General features: G+C 58.3%; 1 protein-coding gene across 1 annotated transcript in view; it reads right to left on the bottom strand.

Moving 5' to 3' along the window:
- fbxw5 (F-box and WD repeat domain containing 5) overlaps positions 1-22,950 on the bottom strand; it is a 118,904-nt gene that overhangs the window by 33,969 nt on the left and 61,985 nt on the right. Inside the window, exon 2 of the mRNA XM_072566242.1 lies at positions 4,679-4,895. Coding sequence (XP_072422343.1) covers positions 4,679-4,871 — 193 coding nt within the window. The 5' untranslated portion in view covers positions 4,872-4,895. The remainder of the gene's footprint in view (positions 1-4,678; positions 4,896-22,950) is intronic.

The following is a 22,950-nucleotide window of genomic DNA, read 5'->3' as shown; positions in this document are numbered from 1 at the left end:
AGCAGAGTAGTAACCTCAAGATTACTACCAGTGCCACGTGTTAGTGAGGAGAGGAACAGGGAGCAAATGCAGCTAATTATGTGGCTACAGGGCTGGTGCAGGAGGGAGGGCTTCAGGTATGGAGATCATTCTGCGGAAGGTGGGACCTGTACATGAAGATGGGTTACACTTAAACTGGAGGGGCACCAATGTCCTGGGCAGGAGATTTGCTGGAGCACTTTGGGAGGATTTAAACTAGTTTGGCCAGGGGGTGGGAACCAGAGCTACAGATGAGGTGGAAGGGTGGGTTAGTAAGTTTACCGATGACACAAAGGTCAGTGGTGTTGTAGATAGCGTCAAGGGCTATTGCAGGCTACAACAAGACACTGACAGGATGCAGAGCTGGACAGAGAAATGGCAGATGGAGGTCAATCTGGATAAATGCGAAGAGATTCATTTTGGAAGTTCAAATTTGAATGCTGAATACAGGGTTAAAGACAGGATTCTTGGCAGTGTGGAGGAACAGCGGGATCTTGGGGTCCGCATACATAGATCCCTCAAAGTTGCCAGCCAAGTTGACAAGGTTGTTAAGAAAGTGTACGATGTTTTGGTTTTTATTAACAGGTACATTCAGTTTAAGAGCCGCGAGGTTTTGCTGCAGCTCAACAAAACCCTGGTTAGAGCACACTTGGAATACTGTGTCCAGTTCTAGTCATCTCATTATAGGAAGGACGTAGATGCTTTAGAGAGGGTACAGAGGAGATTTACCAGGATGCTGCCTGGATTGGAGGGTGTGTTTATGAAGAGAGGTTGAGTGAGCTCAGGCTTTTCACACTGGGGAGAAGAAGGGAGAGAGGTGACTTGATAGAGGTGTACAAGGTAATGAGAGACATAGATAGAGTAAATAGCCAGAGACCATTCCCCAGGGCAGAAATGGCTGTCATGAGGGTGATTGGAGGAAGGTTTAGGGGAGATGTCAGAGGTAGGTTCTTTACACAGAGAGTGGTGGGTATGTGGAATGCACTGCCAGTGGTGGGAGTAGAGTCAGAGACATTAGGGACATTTAAGCGATTGCTGGACAAGCACGTGGACAGCAGTAAATTGAGGGATGTGTAGGTTAGGTTGATCTTCGATTAAGATAAATGTTTGGAGCAACATCATGGGCCTGTACTGTTCTCTGTTCTGTGTCCTACAGGAACATGAATATGTTCATGATATAGAGAGGGTATGTTGATAAAAGCATAGAATAGAACAGAACAGAAGAATAGAATAGAACGGAATCCCTACGTTGTGGTAACAGGCCATTCGGCCCAACCGAAGTCCATACCAATCCTCTCTAAAGTACCTAACCTACACATCCCTACAAATATTCTGGTGCATTTCAATATTAAGGAGGATGTTAGATGTCTTGAACAACATTACAGTAGATAAATCGCTTGTGCCTGATGATATTTATCCCAGGATAATGAAGGAGGGAAAGGAGGAATTCCTGGCCCCTGCAGAGATCTTTGTATCCTCTTCAGCCACAAGTGGGGTCCCAAATGACTGATGACTAGCCAATGTTGGTTCTTTATTTAAGGAGGACAGCAGGGATCATCCAGGAAATTACAGGCCATGTTGGGAAGCCTTGTCTCACAGACCTGATTGATTTTTTTTTTGACAAAGTAACAAAATTGACTGATGAGGGTAGAGCAGTGGATATTGTCCACATGGACTTTACTAAAGCATTTGATTCAAACATCAGGTTGAAACTTGAATGCAGCTGCCAGCAGGGAATGTTTTTCTTTCTGCAGACTCAAACAGAGTGGATTTTTTTTGTCACAGGGAGGAGTGTTCACTCCGTTATATATACTGAAATTGTACCTTTCGTTTGATTCAGCATGAATTCTTAACCTAGGAAGGATAGCTCAATTGTAGTTGATTGGATAACCATGACCCATGTTAATTTCTGATTAGCAGATGCAAATGAATTGCAATCATGTGGTTAGCACTGCTGCCTCACTGTCCCGGGTTCGATTCCAGCCTCAGGCGACTGTCTGTGTGGAGTTTGTACATTCTCCCAGTGTCTGCGTGGGTTTCCTCCGGTTTCCTCCCACAGTCCAAACATGTGCAGGTCAGGTGAACTGGCCATGCTAAATTGCTCCATAGTGTTCACAGATGGGTAGATTAGGTGCATTAGACAGGGGAAAAAGCATTAGTGTAGGGGAATGGATCTGGGTGGGATACTCTTCAGAGGAGTGGTGTGGTAAAAACAAGGACTGCAGATGCTGGAAACCAGAGTCTAGGTTAGAGTGGTGCTGGAAAAGCACAGCAGGTCAGGCAGCATCCGAGGAGCTGGAAAATCGACATTTTGGGCAAAAGCCCTTCATCAGGAAGAGAGGCAGGGTGCCGGCAGGGTGGAGAGATAAATGAGGGGGGAGGGGGGTGGGGGAAGGTAGCAAAGAGTACAATGGGTGGATGGGCGTGGGGATGGAGATGATAGGTCAGAGAGGCGGGTGGAGTGGATAGGTGGAAAGGAAGATAGGCAGGTAGGACAGGTCATGGGGACAGTGCTGAGCTGGAAGGTTGGAGCTGGGGTGAGGTGGGGGAAGGGGAAATGAGGAAACTGGTGAATTCAGATACATGTGACTACATATGCTTGAATAAAAGCGCTGAACAAAATGGAGTCTCATCTGATCACTGTGGGTGGGGTTCACTGAACTTCCATTTGATTCTCTCTATTGCCTCCATTGTCTCTCCGTGTAACCTGTGCATACTCATCTCCTGCTCCTTTCATTCTATCTTGGATCATTTATTACCTGTCCTCTTGAACAATTTTTCTCAACACTTCCTCTTTCTACCTCCTTTCCTATTTTCAAAACTGGGAAATACATCTGTTTGACTAATTCTTGCTTCCAACCCAACTTGGAGTTTTGCTCATCTACTTTTGCAATATCACAGACAGCAGGTTTATTCAAAAACAATTAAATGGCGAAGTTAATAATGGGAGGGTGAATGCTTCCTTGAGAACACTAGAAACCATATCCGAGGCAACCAGTTAGACCAAAAGCTCCTGGTGACCAGCTGCTTTGAGACAATTTGGGAACTAACCTTTCTTACTCGGCACTAACGGTACACAAGTTCAAAAAATGTTAAAGGGAAGGAAAGAAATCTAGACAAACTGCCATTTAACGTCCGGGGTAAGAGGCAAATTCACTCCAGATCAGAAAAAAGACTTGCAATCATACAATATCTTTCGTAACTTTAGAACATCTCAGAGGTTGTTGCACAAATTTAATGCTCACGGGCAACGAAAATAGAAGCTGCTGAAAAAGCTCAGCAGGTCAGGCAAGCAGCTGTGAAGAGAAACCAAAGTTCATGTTTTGAGTCCGGTGATCATTCCTCAGAACCCAAAACGTTAACTCTGATTTCTCTTCCCAGATGCTGTCAGACCTGCTGAGCTTACCCAGAAACATCTGGTCTTGTTTCTGGTTTACAGCACCTGCAGTTCTGTTGGCTTTTATTTAATGCTCAAGGGATTCAACATGAGCGGGGAGTAAGGACTGATTTGAAAGCATGAATGAAAATGTGGTTTTTGGGACAGAGGGTATTGTACGAGAAGGACTGGTGTTGAGCCCTTAGCTATTTTCAGAATAGTCTTACATGCAGATCGGTAAGGGCATCTAAATTTGCTTACTATACACACCTCCATTGGAAAATTGAGGATGGTTCAGTGCCTTACAATGTGAGGGACCCAGTTCAATTCCAGCCTTGGGTGAACATGAGTGTGGAGTTTGCACATTCTCTCCATGTCTGTATGGCTTTCTGCAACGTCCTCCAGTTTTCTCCCACAGTCCAAAAATGCACATGTTAGGGGGATTGGCCATGCCAATTTGCCCTGTAGTGTCCTGGGATGTGCTGATTGGGTGAATTAGCCATGGGAAATATGGAGTTACGGGGAGATGGAGCTATGGGGGGTGCACTGGGTCTGGGTGGGACGCTGTCCCGAGTGTCAACGTGGATTCGATGTGCCGAGTGGCGTCTCTCCACACCGTAAGGATTCAGTGAAAGGAAGCCGGAGACTGCAGAGACATACAGACAAGGGAAGTGACATATAGACTGGAAGGTGACAGATAGAGGACAAAGTGGGCAAGTAAGAAATTAACAACTATATGAAGAGAAACGGAAAGGCAGAATATTTTTTAAAAAGGTGCAAAACTATTAAATTTGGCATTCACAGGAATTTGGGTACATCACAGAAATGGAAGATACATCTCAACTTCGTTCACAGGTTAATTTGAAATTAAAATATTGAAAAATCAGCCACGTGAGTTCTTCTTGCAATCCATGCTCCTAGAGTTCTCATTCCAGCTGCTTGGACAAGGACCACTTCAGAAAACTACATGCAGCAAGGATACCAAAGGCATGTTCGTCCTGAGTGCAAGGTGTGAAGTCAGGAAGCCTTGCTGTAATTCTACAAGGCTTTATTGAGATCATATCTGGAGAACTGTGCTCAGGTTTGGCCTATTACCTGAGAAAGGTAGAATATCCTGGCCTCAGGGGCAAGGTTGAGGTCAAAGGTCAGTTGTTGCCATATTGAATGGCGGAGGTTCAAGAAGCACTGAAACATTCCCTCCTTCGGTTCTGAAGGCAAGTGTTCAACAATGTATGACACACTTGCGATCGCACACTGTCCAGCAGGGTAACAAAACAGACAAACCTGGGTGACGAGGCACTGAGCGATTCACTTTGTAGTAACGATAAAAGAGGTCTTTCCAGAGAAATTCGTCGCGGGACACCCCGTACCACTGCCTGCATGTGGTGCCAGCTGCGAGGACGTCTTGATGTTCCAGTTTCAGGAAGACTTCAAGGAGAACGGTGTCTGGCAGCTGGGGGAGGCCCCCTCCCTCCATCCTATCATTCTGAGTTCATGGACACTGAAAAGAAAATCATCAGGAAAAGAATGAAAACGCAAAATGCTGATTCAGGAAGCATTCCTACATTGCAATACCCCTTGAGGGTCAAACAAACCACATCTTACACAGCAACTCAGCAATATTTCTGGAGCTCTGGATTTTAAAATATTTATTTTGAGCTCACTGGCAAGGTCAGGATATGTTGTCCATCCCTCACTGTTCTTCAGCTGAGTGGTTTGCTCGAGAATTTCACACCTAGTTAAGAATCAATCACATTACTATGGGTTACCACTGTCTCAGTAACCGTACCACGACACCACCGTCTCAGTGATAATATCAGTAATAGATTCAGAAGGTCAACAAAGAGACTCTGCAATGGTGCCGACACAGAAACCCACAGCTGCACAGTGCAGAAACAGCAGCGATAAAGAACGTAACCATCTGGGAGACAGAGATATCTACAGTCCATAGCAGCCAACGCCAAGATATAGAACATAATTATAAAGTATTCACATATTAAACACAAAAAAAACCACTCTACCTGTTGAACTAGTTGACCACCAAGTGCAAGAAATACATCTGATCCCAGTATGTCAGCGCAGGACGGAACCGTCAGTGTGACAGCGCAGGACGGAACCGTCAGTGTCGCAGCGCAGGACGGAACCGTCAGTGTCACAGCGCAGGACGGAACCGTCAGTGTCGCAGCGCAGGACGGAACCGTCAGTGTCGCAGCGCAGGACGGAACCGACAGTGTCGCAGCGCAGGACGGAACCGACAGTGTCGCAGCGCAGGACGGAACCGTCAGTGTCGCAGCGCAGGACGGAACCGACAGTGTCGCAGCGCAGGACGGAACCGTCAGTGTCGCAGCGCAGGACGGAACCGTCAGTGTCGCAGCGCAGGACGGAACCGTCAGTGTCGCAGCGCAGGACGGAACCGACAGTGTCGCAGCGCAGGACGGAACCATCAGTGTCGCAGCGCAGGACGGAACCGTCAGTGTCGCAGCGCAGGACGGAACCGACAGTGTCGCAGCGCAGGACGGAACCGTCAGTGTCGCAGCGCAGGACGGAACCGTCAGTGTCGCAGCGCAGGACGGAACCGTCAGTGTCGCAGCGCAGGACGGAACCGTCAGTGTCGCAGCGCAGGACGGAACCGACAGTGTCGCAGCGCAGGACGGAACCATCAGTGTCGCAGCGCAGGACGGAACCGACAGTGTCGCAGCGCAGGACGGAACCGTCAGTGTCGCAGCGCAGGACGGAACCGTCAGTGTCGGAGCGCAGGACTGAACCGTCAGTGTCGCAGCGCAGGACGGAACCGACAGTGTCACAGCGCAGGACGGAACCGTCAGTGTCGCAGCGCAGGACGGAACCGTCAGTGTCGCAGCGCAGGACGGAACCGACAGTGTCGCAGCGCAGGACGGAACCGACAGTGTCGCAGCGCAGGACGGAACCGACAGTGTCGCAGCGCAGGACGGAACCGACAGTGTCGCAGCGCAGGACAGAACCGTCAGTGTCGCAGCGCAGGACGGAACCGTCAGTGTCGCAGCGCAGGACGGAACCGTCAGTGTCGCAGCGCAGGACGGAACCGTCAGTGTCGCAGCGCAGGACGGAACCGTCAGTGTCGCAGCGCAGGACGGAACCGTCAGTGTCGCAGCGCAGGACGGAACCGACAGTGTCGCAGCGCAGGACGGAACCGTCAGTGTCGCAGCGCAGGACGGAACCGTCAGTGTCACAGCGCAGGACGGAACCGTCAGTGTCGCAGCGCAGGACGGAACCGACAGTGTCACAGCGCAGGACGGAACCGTCAGTGTCGCAGCGCAGGACGGAACCGTCAGTGTCGGAGCGCAGCACTGAACCGTCAGTGTCGGAGCGCAGCACTGAACCGTCAGTGTCGCAGCGCAGGACGGAACCGTCAGTGTCGCAGCGCAGGACGGAACCGACAGTGTCGCAGCGCAGGACGGAACCGACAGTGTCGCAGCGCAGGACGGAACCGACAGTGTCGCAGCGCAGGACGGAACCGTCAGTGTCGCAGCGCAGGACGGAACCGTCAGCATCAGAGCGCAGGACTGAACCGTCAGTGTCACAGCGCAGGACGGAACCGACAATGTCAGAGCGTAGGACTGAACCATCAGTGTCACAGCGCAGGACGGTACCGGCAGTCTCGGAGCGCAGGACGGAACCGTCACTGTCGCAGCGCAGGACTGAACCGGCAGTCTCGGAGCGCAGGACGGAACCGTCAGTATCAGAGCGCAGGACAGAACCGTCAGTGTCACAGCGCAGGACTGAACCGTCAGTCTCGGAGCGCAGGACGGAACCGTCAGTGTCGGAGCGCAGGACGGAACCGTCAGTGTCGGAGCGCAGGACTGAACCGTCAGTGTCGGAGCGCAGGACTGAACCGACAGTGTCACAGCGCAGGACGGAACCGTCAGTGTCGGAACGCAGGACGGAACCGTCAGTGTCACAGCGCAGGACGGAACCGTCAGTGTCACAGCGCAGGACGGAACCGTCAGTGTCGGAGCGCAGGACGGAACCGTCAGTCTCGGAGCGCAGGACGGAACCGTCAGTATCACAGCGCAGGACTGAACCGTCAGTATCAGAGCGCAGGACGGAACCGTCAGTATCAGAGCGCAGGACTGAACCGTCAATGTCACAGCGCAGGACGGAACCGTCAGTGTCAGAGCGCAGGACGGAACCGTCAGTGTCGAAGCGCAGGACTGAACCGTCAGTGTCGTAGCACAGGACTGAACCGTCAGTGTCGTAGCACAGGACTGAACCGTCAGTGTCGGAGCGCAGGACGGAACCGTCAGTGTCGAAGCGCAGGAATGAACCGTCAGTGTCGGAGCGCAGGACTGAAACATCAGTGTCAGAGCGCAGGACTGAACCGTCAGTATCACAGCGCAGGACTGAACCGTCAGTATCAGAGCGCAGGACTGAACCGTCAGTATCGCAGCACAGGACTGAACCGTCAGTGTCACAGCGCAGGACGGAACCGTCAGTATCAGAGCGCAGGACTGAACCGTCAGTATCACAGCGCAGGACGGAACCGTCAGTATTAGAGCGCAGGACGGAACCGTCAGTGTCGCAGAGCAGGACGGATCCGTCAGTGTCGCAGAGCAGGACGGAACCGACAGTGTCAGAGCGCAGGACTGAACCGTCAGTGTCACAGCGCAGGACGGAACCGTCAGTGTCAGAGCGCAGGACTGAACCGTCAGTGTCACAGCGCAGGACGGAACCGTCAGTGTCAGAGCGCAGGACTGAACCGTCAGTGTCACAGCGCAGGACGGAACCGTCAGTGTCACAGCGCAGGACGGAACCGTCAGTGTCGGAGCGCAGGACTGAACCGTCAGTGTCACAGCGCAGGACGGAACCGTCAGTCTCGGAGCGCAGGACTGAACCGTCAGTGTCACAGCGCAGGACGGAACCGTCAGTGTCAGAGTGCAGGACTGAACCGTCAGTGTCACAGCGCGGGACTGAACCGACGGTGTCACAGCGCAGGACGGAACCGTCAGTGTCAGAGTGCAGGACTGAACCGTCAGTGTCACAGCGCGGGACGGAACCGTCAGTGTCACAGCGCAGGACGGAACCGTCCGTGTCACAGCGCAGGACGGAACCGTCAGTGTCACAGCGCAGGACGGAACCGTCAGTGTCACAGCGCAGGACGGAACCGTCAGTGTCGCCGAGCAGGACGGAACCGACAGTGTCGCAGAGCAGGACGGAACCGACAGTGTCGCAGAGCAGGACGGAACCGACAGTGTCGCAGAGCAGGACGGAACCGACAGTGTCACAGCGCAGGACGGAACCGTCAGTGTCAGAGCGCAGGACTGAACCGTCAGTGTCACAGCGCAGGACGGAACCGTCAGTGTCGCAGAGCAGGACGGAACCGTCAGTGTCGCAGCGCAGGACGGAACCGTCAGTGTCAGAGCGCAGGACGGAACCGTCAGTGTCACAGCGCAGGACGGAACCGTCAGTGTCACAGCGCAGGACGGAACCGTCAGTGTCACAGCGCAGGACGGAACCGTCAGTATCAGAGCGCAGGACAGAACCGTCAGTGTCACAGCGCAGGATTGAACCGTCAGTCTCGGAGCGCAGGACGGAACCGTCAGTCTCGGAGCGCAGGACGGAACCGTCAGTCTCGGAGCGTAGGACGGAACCGTCAGTGTCGCAGCGCAGGACGGAACCGTCAGTATCAGAGCGCAGGACGGAACCGTCAGTCTCGGAGCGCAGGACTGAACCGTCAGTGTCGCCGAGCAGGACTGAACCGTCAGTGTCGCCGAGCAGGACGGAACCGTCAGTCTCGGAGCGTAGGACGGAACCGTCAGTGTCGCAGCGCAGGACGGAACCGTCAGTGTCGCAGCGCAGGACGGAACCGTCAGTATCAGAGAGCAGGACTGAACCGTCAGTATCAGAGCGCAGGACGGAACCGTCAGTCTCGGAGCGCAGGACTGAACCGTCAGTGTCGCCGAGCAGGACTGAACCGTCAGTGTCGCCGAGCAGGACGGAACCGTCAATGTCGCAGAGCAGGACGGAACCGGCAGTGTCACAGCGCAGGACGGAACCGGCAGTGTCACAGCGCAGGACTGAACCGTCAGTGTCACAGCGCAGGACTGAACCGTCAGTGTCACAGCGCAGGACGGAACCGGCAGTGTCACAGCGCAGGACGGAACCGGCAGTGTCACAGCGCAGGACGGAACCGGCAGTGTCACAGCGCAGGACGGAACCGGCAGTATCAGAGCGCAGGACGGAACTGGCAGTATCACAGCGCAGGACTGAACCATCAGTGTCACAGCGCAGGACGGAACCGTCAGTGTCAGAGTGCAGGACTGAACCGTCAGTGTCACAGCGCGGGACGGAACCGTCAGTGTCACAGCGCAGGACGGAACCGTCAGTGTCAGAGCGCAGGACTGAACCGTCAGTGTCACAGCGCAGGACGGAACCGTCAGTGTCAGAGCGCAGGACTGAACCGTCAGTGTCACAGCGCAGGACGGAACCGTCAGTGTCACAGCGCAGGACGGAACCGTCAGTATCAGAGCGCAGGACAGAAGCGTCAGTGTCACAGCGCAGGATTGAACCGTCAGTCTCGGAGCGCAGGACGGAACCGTCAGTCTCGGAGCGCAGGATGGAACCGTCAGTCTCGGAGCGCAGGACGGAACCGTCAGTCTCGGAGCGCAGGACGGAACCGTCAGTACCAGAGAGCAGGACTGAACCGTCAGTATCAGAGCGCAGGACGGAACCGTCAGTCTCGGAGCGCAGGACTGAACCGTCAATGTCGCAGAGCAGGACGGAACCGACAGTGTCGCAGCGCAGGACAGAACAGTCAGTGTCACAGCGCAGGACTGAACCGTCAGTGTCGCAGCGCAGGACGGAACCGTCAGTATCAGAGCGCAGGACGGAACCGTCAGTCTCGGAGCGCAGGACTGAACCGTCAGTGTCACAGCGCAGGACGGAACCGACAGTGTCGCAGAGCAGGACTGAACCGTCAGTGTCGCAGAGCAGGACGGAACCGACGGTGTCGCAGAGCAGGACGGAACCGACAGTGTCACAGCGCAGGACGGAACCGGCAGTGTCACAGCGCAGGACTGAACCGTCAGTGTCACAGCGCAGGACTGAACCGTCAGTGTCACAGCGCAGGACGGAACCGGCAGTGTCACAGCGCAGGACGGAACCGGCAGTGTCACAGCGCAGGACGGAACAGGCAGTGTCACAGCGCAGGACGGAACTGGCAGTGTCACAGCGCAGGACGGAACCGGCAGTGTCACAGCGCAGGACGGAACCGGCAGTATCACAGCGCAGGACTGAACCGTCAGTGTCACAGCGCAGGACGGAACCGTCAGTGTCAGAGTGCAGGACTGAACCGTCAGTGTCACAGCGCGGGACGGAACCGTCAGTGTCACAGCGCAGGACGGAACCGTCAGTGTCAGAGCGCAGGACTGAACCGTCAGTGTCAGAGCGCAGGACTGAACCGTCAGTGTCACAGCGCAGGACGGAACCGTCAGTGTCAGAGCGCAGGACTGAACCGTCAGTGTCACAGCGCAGGACGGAACCGTCAGTGTCACAGCGCAGGACGGAACCGTCAGTCTCGGAGCGTAGGACGGAACCGTCAGTGTCAGAGCGCAGGACGGAACCGTCAGTGTCGCAGCGCAGGACGGAACCGTCAGTATCGCAGCGCAGGACGGAACCGTCAGTGTCGCAGCGCAGGACTGTACCGTCAGTATCACAGCGCAGGACTGAACCGTCAGTGTCGGAGCGCAGGACGGAACCGTCAGTGTCAGAGCGCAGGACGGAACCGTCAGTGTCGCAGCGCAGGACTGAACCGTCAGTCTCGGAGCGCAGGACTGAACCGTCAGTATCACAGCGCAGGACGGAACCGTCAGTATCGCAGCGCAGGACGGAACCGTCAGTGTCGCAGCGCAGGACTGAACCGTTAGTATCACAGCGCAGGACTGAACCGTCAGTGTCGCAGCGCAGGACGGAACCGTCAGTGTCGCAGCGCAGGACTGTACCGTCAGTATCACAGCGCAGGACTGAACCGTCAGTGTCGGAGCGCAGGACGGAACCGTCAGTGTCAGAGCGCAGGACGGAACCGTCAGTGTCGCAGCACAGGACTGAACCGTCAGTATCACAGCGCAGGACTGAACCGTCAGTATCACAGCGCAGGACGGAACAGTCAGTATCGCAGCGCAGGACGGAACCGTCAGTATCAGAGCGCAGGACTGAACCGTCAGTATCACAGCGCAGGACGGAACCGTCAGTATCGCAGCGCAGGACGGAACCGTCAGTATCAGAGCGCAGGACTGAACCGTCAGTGTCACAGCGCAGGACGGAACCGTCAGTGTCGCAGAGCAGGACGGAACCGACAGTGTCGCAGAGCAGGACGGAACCGACAGTGTCGCAGAGCAGGACGGAACCGACAGTGTCGCAGAGCAGGACGGAACAGATAGTGCCACAGCGCAGGACGGATCCGTCAGTGTCGCAGAGCAGGACGGAACCGTCAGTATCGCAGCACAGGACGGATCCGTCAGTGTCGCAGAGCAGGACGGAACCGTCAGTGTCACAGCGCAGCACTGAACCGTCAGTGTCACAGCGCAGGACGGAACCGTCAGTGTCACAGCGCAGGACGGAACCGTCAGCGTCGGAGCGCAGGACGGAACCGGCAGTGTCACAGCGCAGGACGGAACCGGCAGTATCAGAGCGCAGGACGGAACCGGCAGTATCACAGCGCAGGACTGAACCGTCAGTGTCACAGCGCAGGACGGAACCGTCAGTGTCAGAGTGCAGGACTGAACCGTCAGTGTCACAGCGCGGGACGGAACCGTCAGTGTCACAGCGCAGGACGGAACCGTCAGTGTCAGAGCGCAGGACTGAACCGTCAGTGTCACAGCGCAGGACGGAACCGTCAGTGTCACAGCGCAGGACGGAACCGTCAGTATCAGAGCGCAGGACAGAAGCGTCAGTGTCACAGCGCAGGATTGAACCGTCAGTCTCGGAGCGCAGGACGGAACCGTCAGTCTCGGAGCGCAGGATGGAACCGTCAGTCTCGGAGCGCAGGACGGAACCGTCAGTCTCGGAGCGCAGGACGGAACCGTCAGTACCAGAGCGCAGGACGGAACCGTCAGTCTCGGAGCGCAGGACTGAACCGTCAGTATCAGAGCGCAGGACGGAACCGTCAGTCTCGGAGCGCAGGACTGAACCGTCAATGTCGCAGAGCAGGACGGAACCGACAGTGTCGCAGCGCAGGACAGAACAGTCAGTGTCACAGCGCAGGACTGAACCGTCAGTGTCGCAGCGCAGGACGGAACCGTCAGTATCAGAGCGCAGGACGGAACCGTCAGTCTCGGAGCGCAGGACTGAACCGTCAGTGTCACAGCGCAGGACGGAACCGACAGTGTCGCAGAGCAGGACTGAACCGTCAGTGTCGCAGAGCAGGACGGAACCGACGGTGTCGCAGAGCAGGACGGAACCGACAGTGTCACAGCGCAGGACGGAACCGGCAGTGTCACAGCGCAGGACTGAACCGTCAGTGTCACAGCGCAGGACGGAACCGGCAGTGTCACAGCGCAGGACGGAACCGGCAGTGTCACAGCGCAGGACGGAACCGGCAGTGTCACAGCGCAGGACGGAACCGGCAGTGTCACAGCGCAGGACGGAACCGGCAGTGTCACAGCGCAGGACGGAACCGGCAGTATCACAGCGCAGGACTGAACTGTCAGTGTCACAGCGCAGGACGGAACCGTCAGTGTCAGAGTGCAGGACTGAACCGTCAGTGTCACAGCGCGGGACGGAACCGTCAGTGTCAGAGCGCAGGACTGAACCGTCAGTGTCAGAGCGCAGGACTGAACCGTCAGTGTCACAGCGCAGGACGGAACCGTCAGTGTCAGAGCGCAGGACTGAACCGTCAGTGTCACAGCGCAGGACGGAACCGTCAGTGTCACAGCGCAGGACGGAACCGTCAGTCTCGGAGCGTAGGACGGAACCGTCAGTGTCAGAGCGCAGGACGGAACCGTCAGTGTCGCAGCGCAGGACGGAACCGTCAGTATCGCAGCGCAGGACGGAACCGTCAGTGTCGCAGCGCAGGACTGAACCGTCAGTATCACAGCGCAGGACTGAACCGTCAGTGTCGCAGCGCAGGACTGTACCGTCAGTATCACAGCGCAGGACTGAACCGTCAGTGTCGGAGCGCAGGACGGAACCGTCAGTGTTAGAGCGCAGGACGGAACCGTCAGTGTCAGAGCGCAGGACGGAACCGTCAGTGTCGCAGCGCAGGACTGAACCGTCAGTCTCGGAGCGCAGGACTGAACCGTCAGTATCACAGCGCAGGACGGAACCGTCAGTATCGCAGCGCAGGACGGAACCGTCAGTGTCGCAGCGCAGGACTGAACCGTTAGTATCACAGCGCAGGACTGAACCGTCAGTGTCGCAGCGCAGGACGGAACCGTCAGTGTCGCAGCGCAGGACTGTACCGTCAGTATCACAGCGCAGGACTGAACCGTCAGTGTCGGAGCGCAGGACGGAACCGTCAGTGTCGGAGCGCAGGACGGAACCGTCAGTGTCGCAGCACAGGACTGAACCGTCAGTATCACAGCGCAGGACTGAACCGTCAGTATCACAGCGCAGGACGGAACAGTCAGTATCGCAGCGCAGGACGGAACCGTCAGTATCAGAGCGCAGGACTGAACCGTCAGTGTCGCAGCGCAGGACGGAACCGTCAGTATCGCAGCGCAGGACGGAACCGTCAGTGTCAGAGCGCAGGACTGAACCGTCAGTGTCACAGCGCAGGACGGAACCGTCAGTGTCGCAGCGCAGGACGGAACCGTCAGTGTCGCAGCGCAGGACGGAACCGTCAGTGTCGCAGCGCAGGACGGAACCGACAGTGTCGCAGCGCAGGACGGAACCATCAGTGTCGCAGCGCAGGACGGAACCGACAGTGTCGCAGCGCAGGACGGAACCGTCAGTGTCGCAGCGCAGGACGGAACCGTCAGTGTCGGAGCGCAGGACTGAACCGTCAGTGTCGCAGCGCAGGACGGAACCGACAGTGTCACAGCGCAGGACGGAACCGTCAGTGTCGCAGCGCAGGACGGAACCGTCAGTGTCGCAGCGCAGGACGGAACCGACAGTGTCGCAGCGCAGGACGGAACCGACAGTGTCGCAGCGCAGGACGGAACCGACAGTGTCGCAGCGCAGGACGGAACCGACAGTGTCGCAGCGCAGGACGGAACCGTCAGTGTCGCAGCGCAGGACGGAACCGTCAGTGTCGCAGCGCAGGACGGAACCGTCAGTGTCGCAGCGCAGGACGGAACCGTCAGTGTCGCAGCGCAGGACGGAACCGTCAGTGTCGCAGCGCAGGACGGAACCGTCAGTGTCGCAGCGCAGGACGGAACCGACAGTGTCGCAGCGCAGGACGGAACCGTCAGTGTCGCAGCGCAGGACGGAACCGTCAGTGTCACAGCGCAGGACGGAACCGTCAGTGTCGCAGCGCAGGACGGAACCGACAGTGTCACAGCGCAGGACGGAACCGTCAGTGTCGCAGCGCAGGACGGAACCGTCAGTGTCGGAGCGCAGCACTGAACCGTCAGTGTCGGAGCGCAGCACTGAACCGTCAGTGTCGCAGCGCAGGACGGAACCGTCAGTGTCGCAGCGCAGGACGGAACCGACAGTGTCGCAGCGCAGGACGGAACCGACAGTGTCGCAGCGCAGGACGGAACCGTCAGTGTCGCAGCGCAGGACGGAACCGTCAGCATCAGAGCGCAGGACTGAACCGTCAGTGTCACAGCGCAGGACGGAACCGACAATGTCAGAGCGTAGGACTGAACCATCAGTGTCACAGCGCAGGACGGTACCGGCAGTCTCGGAGCGCAGGACGGAACCGTCACTGTCGCAGCGCAGGACTGAACCGGCAGTCTCGGAGCGCAGGACGGAACCGTCAGTATCAGAGCGCAGGACAGAACCGTCAGTGTCACAGCGCAGGACTGAACCGTCAGTCTCGGAGCGCAGGACGGAACCGTCAGTGTCGGAGCGCAGGACGGAACCGTCAGTGTCGGAGCGCAGGACTGAACCGTCAGTGTCGGAGCGCAGGACTGAACCGTCAGTGTCGGAGCGCAGGACTGAACCGACAGTGTCACAGCGCAGGACGGAACCGTCAGTGTCGGAACGCAGGACGGAACCGTCAGTGTCACAGCGCAGGACGGAACCGTCAGTGTCACAGCGCAGGACGGAACCGTCAGTGTCGGAGCGCAGGACGGAACCGTCAGTCTCGGAGCGCAGGACGGAACCGTCAGTCTCGGAGCGCAGGACTGAACCGTCAGTATCAGAGCGCAGGACGGAACCGTCAGTATCAGAGCGCAGGACTGAACCGTCAATGTCACAGCGCAGGACGGAACCGTCAGTGTCAGAGCGCAGGACGGAACCGTCAGTGTCGAAGCGCAGGACTGAACCGTCAGTGTCGTAGCACAGGACTGAACCGTCAGTGTCGTAGCACAGGACTGAACCGTCAGTGTCGGAGCGCAGGACGGAACCGTCAGTGTCGAAGCGCAGGACTGAACCGTCAGTGTCGGAGCGCAGGACTGAAACATCAGTGTCAGAGCGCAGGACTGAACCGTCAGTATCACAGCGCAGGACTGAACCGTCAGTATCAGAGCGCAGGACTGAACCGTCAGTATCGCAGCACAGGACTGAACCGTCAGTGTCACAGCGCAGGACGGAACCGTCAGTATCAGAGCGCAGGACTGAACCGTCAGTATCACAGCGCAGGACGGAACCGTCAGTATTAGAGCGCAGGACGGAACCGTCAGTGTCGCAGAGCAGGACGGATCCGTCAGTGTCGCAGAGCAGGACGGAACCGACAGTGTCAGAGCGCAGGACTGAACCGTCAGTGTCACAGCGCAGGACGGAACCGTCAGTGTCAGAGCGCAGGACTGAACCGTCAGTGTCACAGCGCAGGACGGAACCGTCAGTGTCAGAGCGCAGGACTGAACCGTCAGTGTCACAGCGCAGGACGGAACCGTCAGTGTCACAGCGCAGGACGGAACCGTCAGTGTCGGAGCGCAGGACTGAACCGTCAGTGTCACAGCGCAGGACGGAACCGTCAGTCTCGGAGCGCAGGACTGAACCGTCAGTGTCACAGCGCAGGACGGAACCGTCAGTGTCAGAGTGCAGGACTGAACCGTCAGTGTCACAGCGCGGGACTGAACCGACGGTGTCACAGCGCAGGACGGAACCGTCAGTGTCAGAGTGCAGGACTGAACCGTCAGTGTCACAGCGCAGGACGGAACCGTCAGTGTCACAGCGCAGGACGGAACCGTCCGTGTCACAGCGCAGGACGGAACCGTCAGTGTCACAGCGCAGGACGGAACCGTCAGTGTCACAGCGCAGGACGGAACCGTCAGTGTCGCCGAGCAGGACGGAACCGACAGTGTCGCAGAGCAGGACGGAACCGACAGTGTCGCAGAGCAGGACGGAACCGACAGTGTCGCAGAGCAGGACGGAACCGACAGTGTCACAGCGCAGGACGGAACCGTCAGTGTCAGAGCGCAGGACTGAACCGTCAGTGTCACAGCGCAGGACGGAACCGTCAGTGTCGCAGAGCAGGACGGAACCGTCAGTGTCGCAGCGCAGGACGGAACCGTCAGTGTCAGAGCGCAGGACGGAACCGTCAGTGTCACAGCGCAGGACGGAACCGTCAGTGTCACAGCGCAGGACGGAACCGTCAGTGTCACAGCGCAGGACGGAACCGTCAGTGTCACAGCGCAGGACGGAACCGTCAGTATCAGAGCGCAGGACAGAACCGTCAGTGTCACAGCGCAGGATTGAACCGTCAGTCTCGGAGCGCAGGACGGAACCGTCAGTCTCGGAGCGCAGGACGGAACCGTCAGTCTCGGAGCGTAGGACGGAACCGTCAGTGTCGCAGCGGAGGACGGAACCGTCAGTATCAGAGCGCAGGACGGAACCGTCAGTCTCGGAGCGCAGGACTGAACCGTCAGTGTCGCCGAGCAGGACTGAACCGTCAGTGTCGCCGAGCAGGACGGAACCGTCAGTCTCGGAGCGTAGGACGGAACCGTCAGTGTCGCAGCGCAGGACGGAACCGTCAGTGTCGCAGCGCAGGACGGAACCGTCAGTATCAGAGAGCAGGACTGAACCGTCAGTATCAGAGCGCAGGACGGAACCGTCAGTCTCGGAGCGCAGGACTGAACCGTCAGTGTCGCCGAGCAGGACTGAACCGTCAGTGTCGCCGAGCAGGACGGAACCGTCAATGTCGCAGAGCAGGACGGAACCGGCAGTGTCACAGCGCAGGACGGAACCGGCAGTGTCACAGCGCAGGACTGAACCGTCAGTGTCACAGCGCAGGACTGAACCGTCAGTGTCACAGCGCAGGACGGAACCGGCAGTGTCACAGCGCAGGACGGAACCGGCAGTGTCACAGCGCAGGACGGAACCGGCAGTGTCACAGCGCAGGACGGAACCGGCAGTATCAGAGCGCAGGACGGAACTGGCAGTATCACAGCGCAGGACTGAACCATCAGTGTCACAGCGCAGGACGGAACCGTCAGTGTCAGAGTGCAGGACTGAACCGTCAGTGTCACAGCGCGGGACGGAACCGTCAGTGTCACAGCGCAGGACGGAACCGTCAGTGTCAGAGCGCAGGACTGAACCGTCAGTGTCACAGCGCAGGACGGAACCGTCAGTGTCAGAGCGCAGGACTGAACCGTCAGTGTCACAGCGCAGGACGGAACCGTCAGTGTCACAGCGCAGGACGGAACCGTCAGTATCAGAGCGCAGGACAGAAGCGTCAGTGTCACAGCGCAGGATTGAACCGTCAGTCTCGGAGCGCAGGACGGAACCGTCAGTCTCGGAGCGCAGGATGGAACCGTCAGTCTCGGAGCGCAGGACGGAACCGTCAGTCTCGGAGCGCAGGACGGAACCGTCAGTACCAGAGAGCAGGACTGAACCGTCAGTATCAGAGCGCAGGACGGAACCGTCAGTCTCGGAGCGCAGGACTGAACCGTCAATGTCGCAGAGCAGGACGGAACCGACAGTGTCGCAGCGCAGGACAGAACAGTCAGTGTCACAGCGCAGGACTGAACCGTCAGTGTCGCAGCGCAGGACGGAACCGTCAGTATCAGAGCGCAGGACGGAACCGTCAGTCTCGGAGCGCAGGACTGAACCGTCAGTGTCACAGCGCAGGACGGAACCGACAGTGTCGCAGAGCAGGACTGAACCGTCAGTGTCGCAGAGCAGGACGGAACCGACGGTGTCGCAGAGCAGGACGGAACCGACAGTGTCACAGCGCAGGACGGAACCGGCAGTGTCACAGCGCAGGACTGAACCGTCAGTGTCACAGCGCAGGACTGAACCGTCAGTGTCACAGCGCAGGACGGAACCGGCAGTGTCACAGCGCAGGACGGAACCGGCAGTGTCACAGCGCAGGACGGAACAGGCAGTGTCACAGCGCAGGACGGAACTGGCAGTGTCACAGCGCAGGACGGAACCGGCAGTGTCACAGCGCAGGACGGAACCGGCAGTATCACAGCGCAGGACTGAACCGTCAGTGTCACAGCGCAGGACGGAACCGTCAGTGTCAGAGTGCAGGACTGAACCGTCAGTGTCACAGCGCGGGACGGAACCGTCAGTGTCACAGCGCAGGACGGAACCGTCAGTGTCAGAGCGCAGGACTGAACCGTCAGTGTCAGAGCGCAGGACTGAACCGTCAGTGTCACAGCGCAGGACGGAACCGTCAGTGTCAGAGCGCAGGACTGAACCGTCAGTGTCACAGCGCAGGACGGAACCGTCAGTGTCACAGCGCAGGACGGAACCGTCAGTCTCGGAGCGTAGGACGGAACCGTCAGTGTCAGAGCGCAGGACGGAACCGTCAGTGTCGCAGCGCAGGACGGAACCGTCAGTATCGCAGCGCAGGACGGAACCGTCAGTGTCGCAGCGCAGGACTGTACCGTCAGTATCACAGCGCAGGACTGAACCGTCAGTGTCGGAGCGCAGGACGGAACCGTCAGTGTCAGAGCGCAGGACGGAACCGTCAGTGTCAGAGCGCAGGACGGAACCGTCAGTGTCGCAGCGCAGGACTGAACCGTCAGTCTCGGAGCGCAGGACTGAACCGTCAGTATCACAGCGCAGGACGGAACCGTCAGTATCGCAGCGCAGGACGGAACCGTCAGTGTCGCAGCGCAGGACTGAACCGTTAGTATCACAGCGCAGGACTGAACCGTCAGTGTCGCAGCGCAGGACGGAACCGTCAGTGTCGCAGCGCAGGACTGTACCGTCAGTATCACAGCGCAGGACTGAACCGTCAGTGTCGGAGCGCAGGACGGAACCGTCAGTGTCAGAGCGCAGGACGGAACCGTCAGTGTCGCAGCACAGGACTGAACCGTCAGTATCACAGCGCAGGACTGAACCGTCAGTATCACAGCGCAGGACGGAACAGTCAGTATCGCAGCGCAGGACGGAACCGTCAGTATCAGAGCGCAGGACTGAACCGTCAGTATCACAGCGCAGGACGGAACCGTCAGTATCGCAGCGCAGGACGGAACCGTCAGTATCAGAGCGCAGGACTGAACCGTCAGTATCAGAGCGCAGGACTGAACCGTCAGTGTCACAGCGCAGGACGGAACCGTCAGTGTCGCAGAGCAGGACGGAACCGACAGTGTCGCAGAGCAGGACGGAACCGACAGTGTCGCAGAGCAGGACGGAACCGACAGTGTCGCAGAGCAGGACGGAACAGATAGTGCCACAGCGCAGGACGGATCCGTCAGTGTCGCAGAGCAGGACGGAACCGTCAGTATCGCAGCACAGGACGGATCCGTCAGTGTCGCAGAGCAGGACGGAACCGTCAGTGTCACAGCGCAGCACTGAACCGTCAGTGTCACAGCGCAGGACGGAACCGTCAGTGTCACAGCGCAGGACGGAACCGTCAGCGTCGGAGCGCAGGACGGAACCGGCAGTGTCACAGCGCAGGACGGAACCGGCAGTATCAGAGCGCAGGACGGAACCGGCAGTATCACAGCGCAGGACTGAACCGTCAGTGTCACAGCGCAGGACGGAACCGTCAGTGTCAGAGTGCAGGACTGAACCGTCAGTGTCACAGCGCGGGACGGAACCGTCAGTGTCACAGCGCAGGACGGAACCGTCAGTGTCAGAGCGCAGGACTGAACCGTCAGTGTCACAGCGCAGGACGGAACCGTCAGTGTCACAGCGCAGGACGGAACCGTCAGTATCAGAGCGCAGGACAGAAGCGTCAGTGTCACAGCGCAGGATTGAACCGTCAGTCTCGGAGCGCAGGACGGAACCGTCAGTCTCGGAGCGCAGGATGGAACCGTCAGTCTCGGAGCGCAGGACGGAACCGTCAGTCTCGGAGCGCAGGACGGAACCGTCAGTACCAGAGCGCAGGACGGAACCGTCAGTCTCGGAGCGCAGGACTGAACCGTCAGTATCAGAGCGCAGGACGGAACCGTCAGTCTCGGAGCGCAGGACTGAACCGTCAATGTCGCAGAGCAGGACGGAACCGACAGTGTCGCAGCGCAGGACAGAACAGTCAGTGTCACAGCGCAGGACTGAACCGTCAGTGTCGCAGCGCAGGACGGAACCGTCAGTATCAGAGCGCAGGACGGAACCGTCAGTCTCGGAGCGCAGGACTGAACCGTCAGTGTCACAGCGCAGGACGGAACCGACAGTGTCGCAGAGCAGGACTGAACCGTCAGTGTCGCAGAGCAGGACGGAACCGACGGTGTCGCAGAGCAGGACGGAACCGACAGTGTCACAGCGCAGGACGGAACCGGCAGTGTCACAGCGCAGGACTGAACCGTCAGTGTCACAGCGCAGGACGGAACCGGCAGTGTCACAGCGCAGGACGGAACCGGCAGTGTCACAGCGCAGGACGGAACCGGCAGTGTCACAGCGCAGGACGGAACCGGCAGTGTCACAGCGCAGGACGGAACCGGCAGTGTCACAGCGCAGGACGGAACCGGCAGTATCACAGCGCAGGACTGAACTGTCAGTGTCACAGCGCAGGACGGAACCGTCAGTGTCAGAGTGCAGGACTGAACCGTCAGTGTCACAGCGCGGGACGGAACCGTCAGTGTCAGAGCGCAGGACTGAACCGTCAGTGTCAGAGCGCAGGACTGAACCGTCAGTGTCACAGCGCAGGACGGAACCGTCAGTGTCAGAGCGCAGGACTGAACCGTCAGTGTCACAGCGCAGGACGGAACCGTCAGTGTCACAGCGCAGGACGGAACCGTCAGTCTCGGAGCGTAGGACGGAACCGTCAGTGTCAGAGCGCAGGACGGAACCGTCAGTGTCGCAGCGCAGGACGGAACCGTCAGTATCGCAGCGCAGGACGGAACCGTCAGTGTCGCAGCGCAGGACTGAACCGTCAGTATCACAGCGCAGGACTGAACCGTCAGTGTCGCAGCGCAGGACTGTACCGTCAGTATCACAGCGCAGGACTGAACCGTCAGTGTCGGAGCGCAGGACGGAACCGTCAGTGTCAGAGCGCAGGACGGAACCGTCAGTGTCAGAGCGCAGGACGGAACCGTCAGTGTCGCAGCGCAGGACTGAACTGTCAGTCTCGGAGCGCAGGACTGAACCGTCAGTATCACAGCGCAGGACGGAACCGTCAGTATCGCAGCGCAGGACGGAACCGTCAGTGTCGCAGCGCAGGACTGAACCGTTAGTATCACAGCGCAGGACTGAACCGTCAGTGTCGCAGCGCAGGACGGAACCGTCAGTGTCGCAGCGCAGGACTGTACCGTCAGTATCACAGCGCAGGACTGAACCGTCAGTGTCGGAGCGCAGGACGGAACCGTCAGTGTCGGAGCGCAGGACGGAACCGTCAGTGTCGCAGCACAGGACTGAACCGTCAGTATCACAGCGCAGGACTGAACCGTCAGTATCACAGCGCAGGACGGAACAGTCAGTATCGCAGCGCAGGACGGAACCGTCAGTATCAGAGCGCAGGACTGAACCGTCAGTATCACAGCGCAGGACGGAACCGTCAGTATCGCAGCGCAGGACGGAACCGTCAGTGTCAGAGCGCAGGACTGAACCGTCAGTGTCACAGCGCAGGACGGAACCGTCAGTGTCGCAGAGCAGGACGGAACCGACAGTGTCGCAGAGCAGGACGGAACCGACAGTGTCGCAGAGCAGGACGGAACAGATAGTTCCACAGCGCAGGACGGATCCGTCAGTGTCGCAGAGCAGGACGGAACCGTCAGTATCGCAGCACAGGACGGATCCGTCAGTGTCGCAGAGCAGGACGGAACCGTCAGTGTCACAGCGCAGCACTGAACCGTCAGTGTCACAGCGCAGGACGGAACCGTCAGTGTCACAGCGCAGGACGGAACCGTCAGCGTCGGAGCGCAGGACTGAACCGTCAGTGTCACAGCGCAGGACGGAACCGTCAGTCTCGGAGCGCAGGACGGAACCGTCAGTGTCACAGCGCAGGACGGAATCGTCAGTGTCAGAGTGCAGGACTGAACCGTCAGTGTCACAGCGCAGGACTGAACCGTCAGTGTCACAGCGCAGGACGGAACCGTCAGTGTCACAGCGCAGGACGGAACCGTCAGTGTCACAGCGCAGCATTG

This window comes from Chiloscyllium punctatum, chromosome 49, assembly GCF_047496795.1.
Source record: "Chiloscyllium punctatum isolate Juve2018m chromosome 49, sChiPun1.3, whole genome shotgun sequence".
Taxonomy (NCBI): domain Eukaryota; kingdom Metazoa; phylum Chordata; class Chondrichthyes; order Orectolobiformes; family Hemiscylliidae; genus Chiloscyllium; species Chiloscyllium punctatum.
Note: the sequence above shows the minus strand (reverse complement) of the source record. Positions and strands in the feature narration are given on the sequence as shown.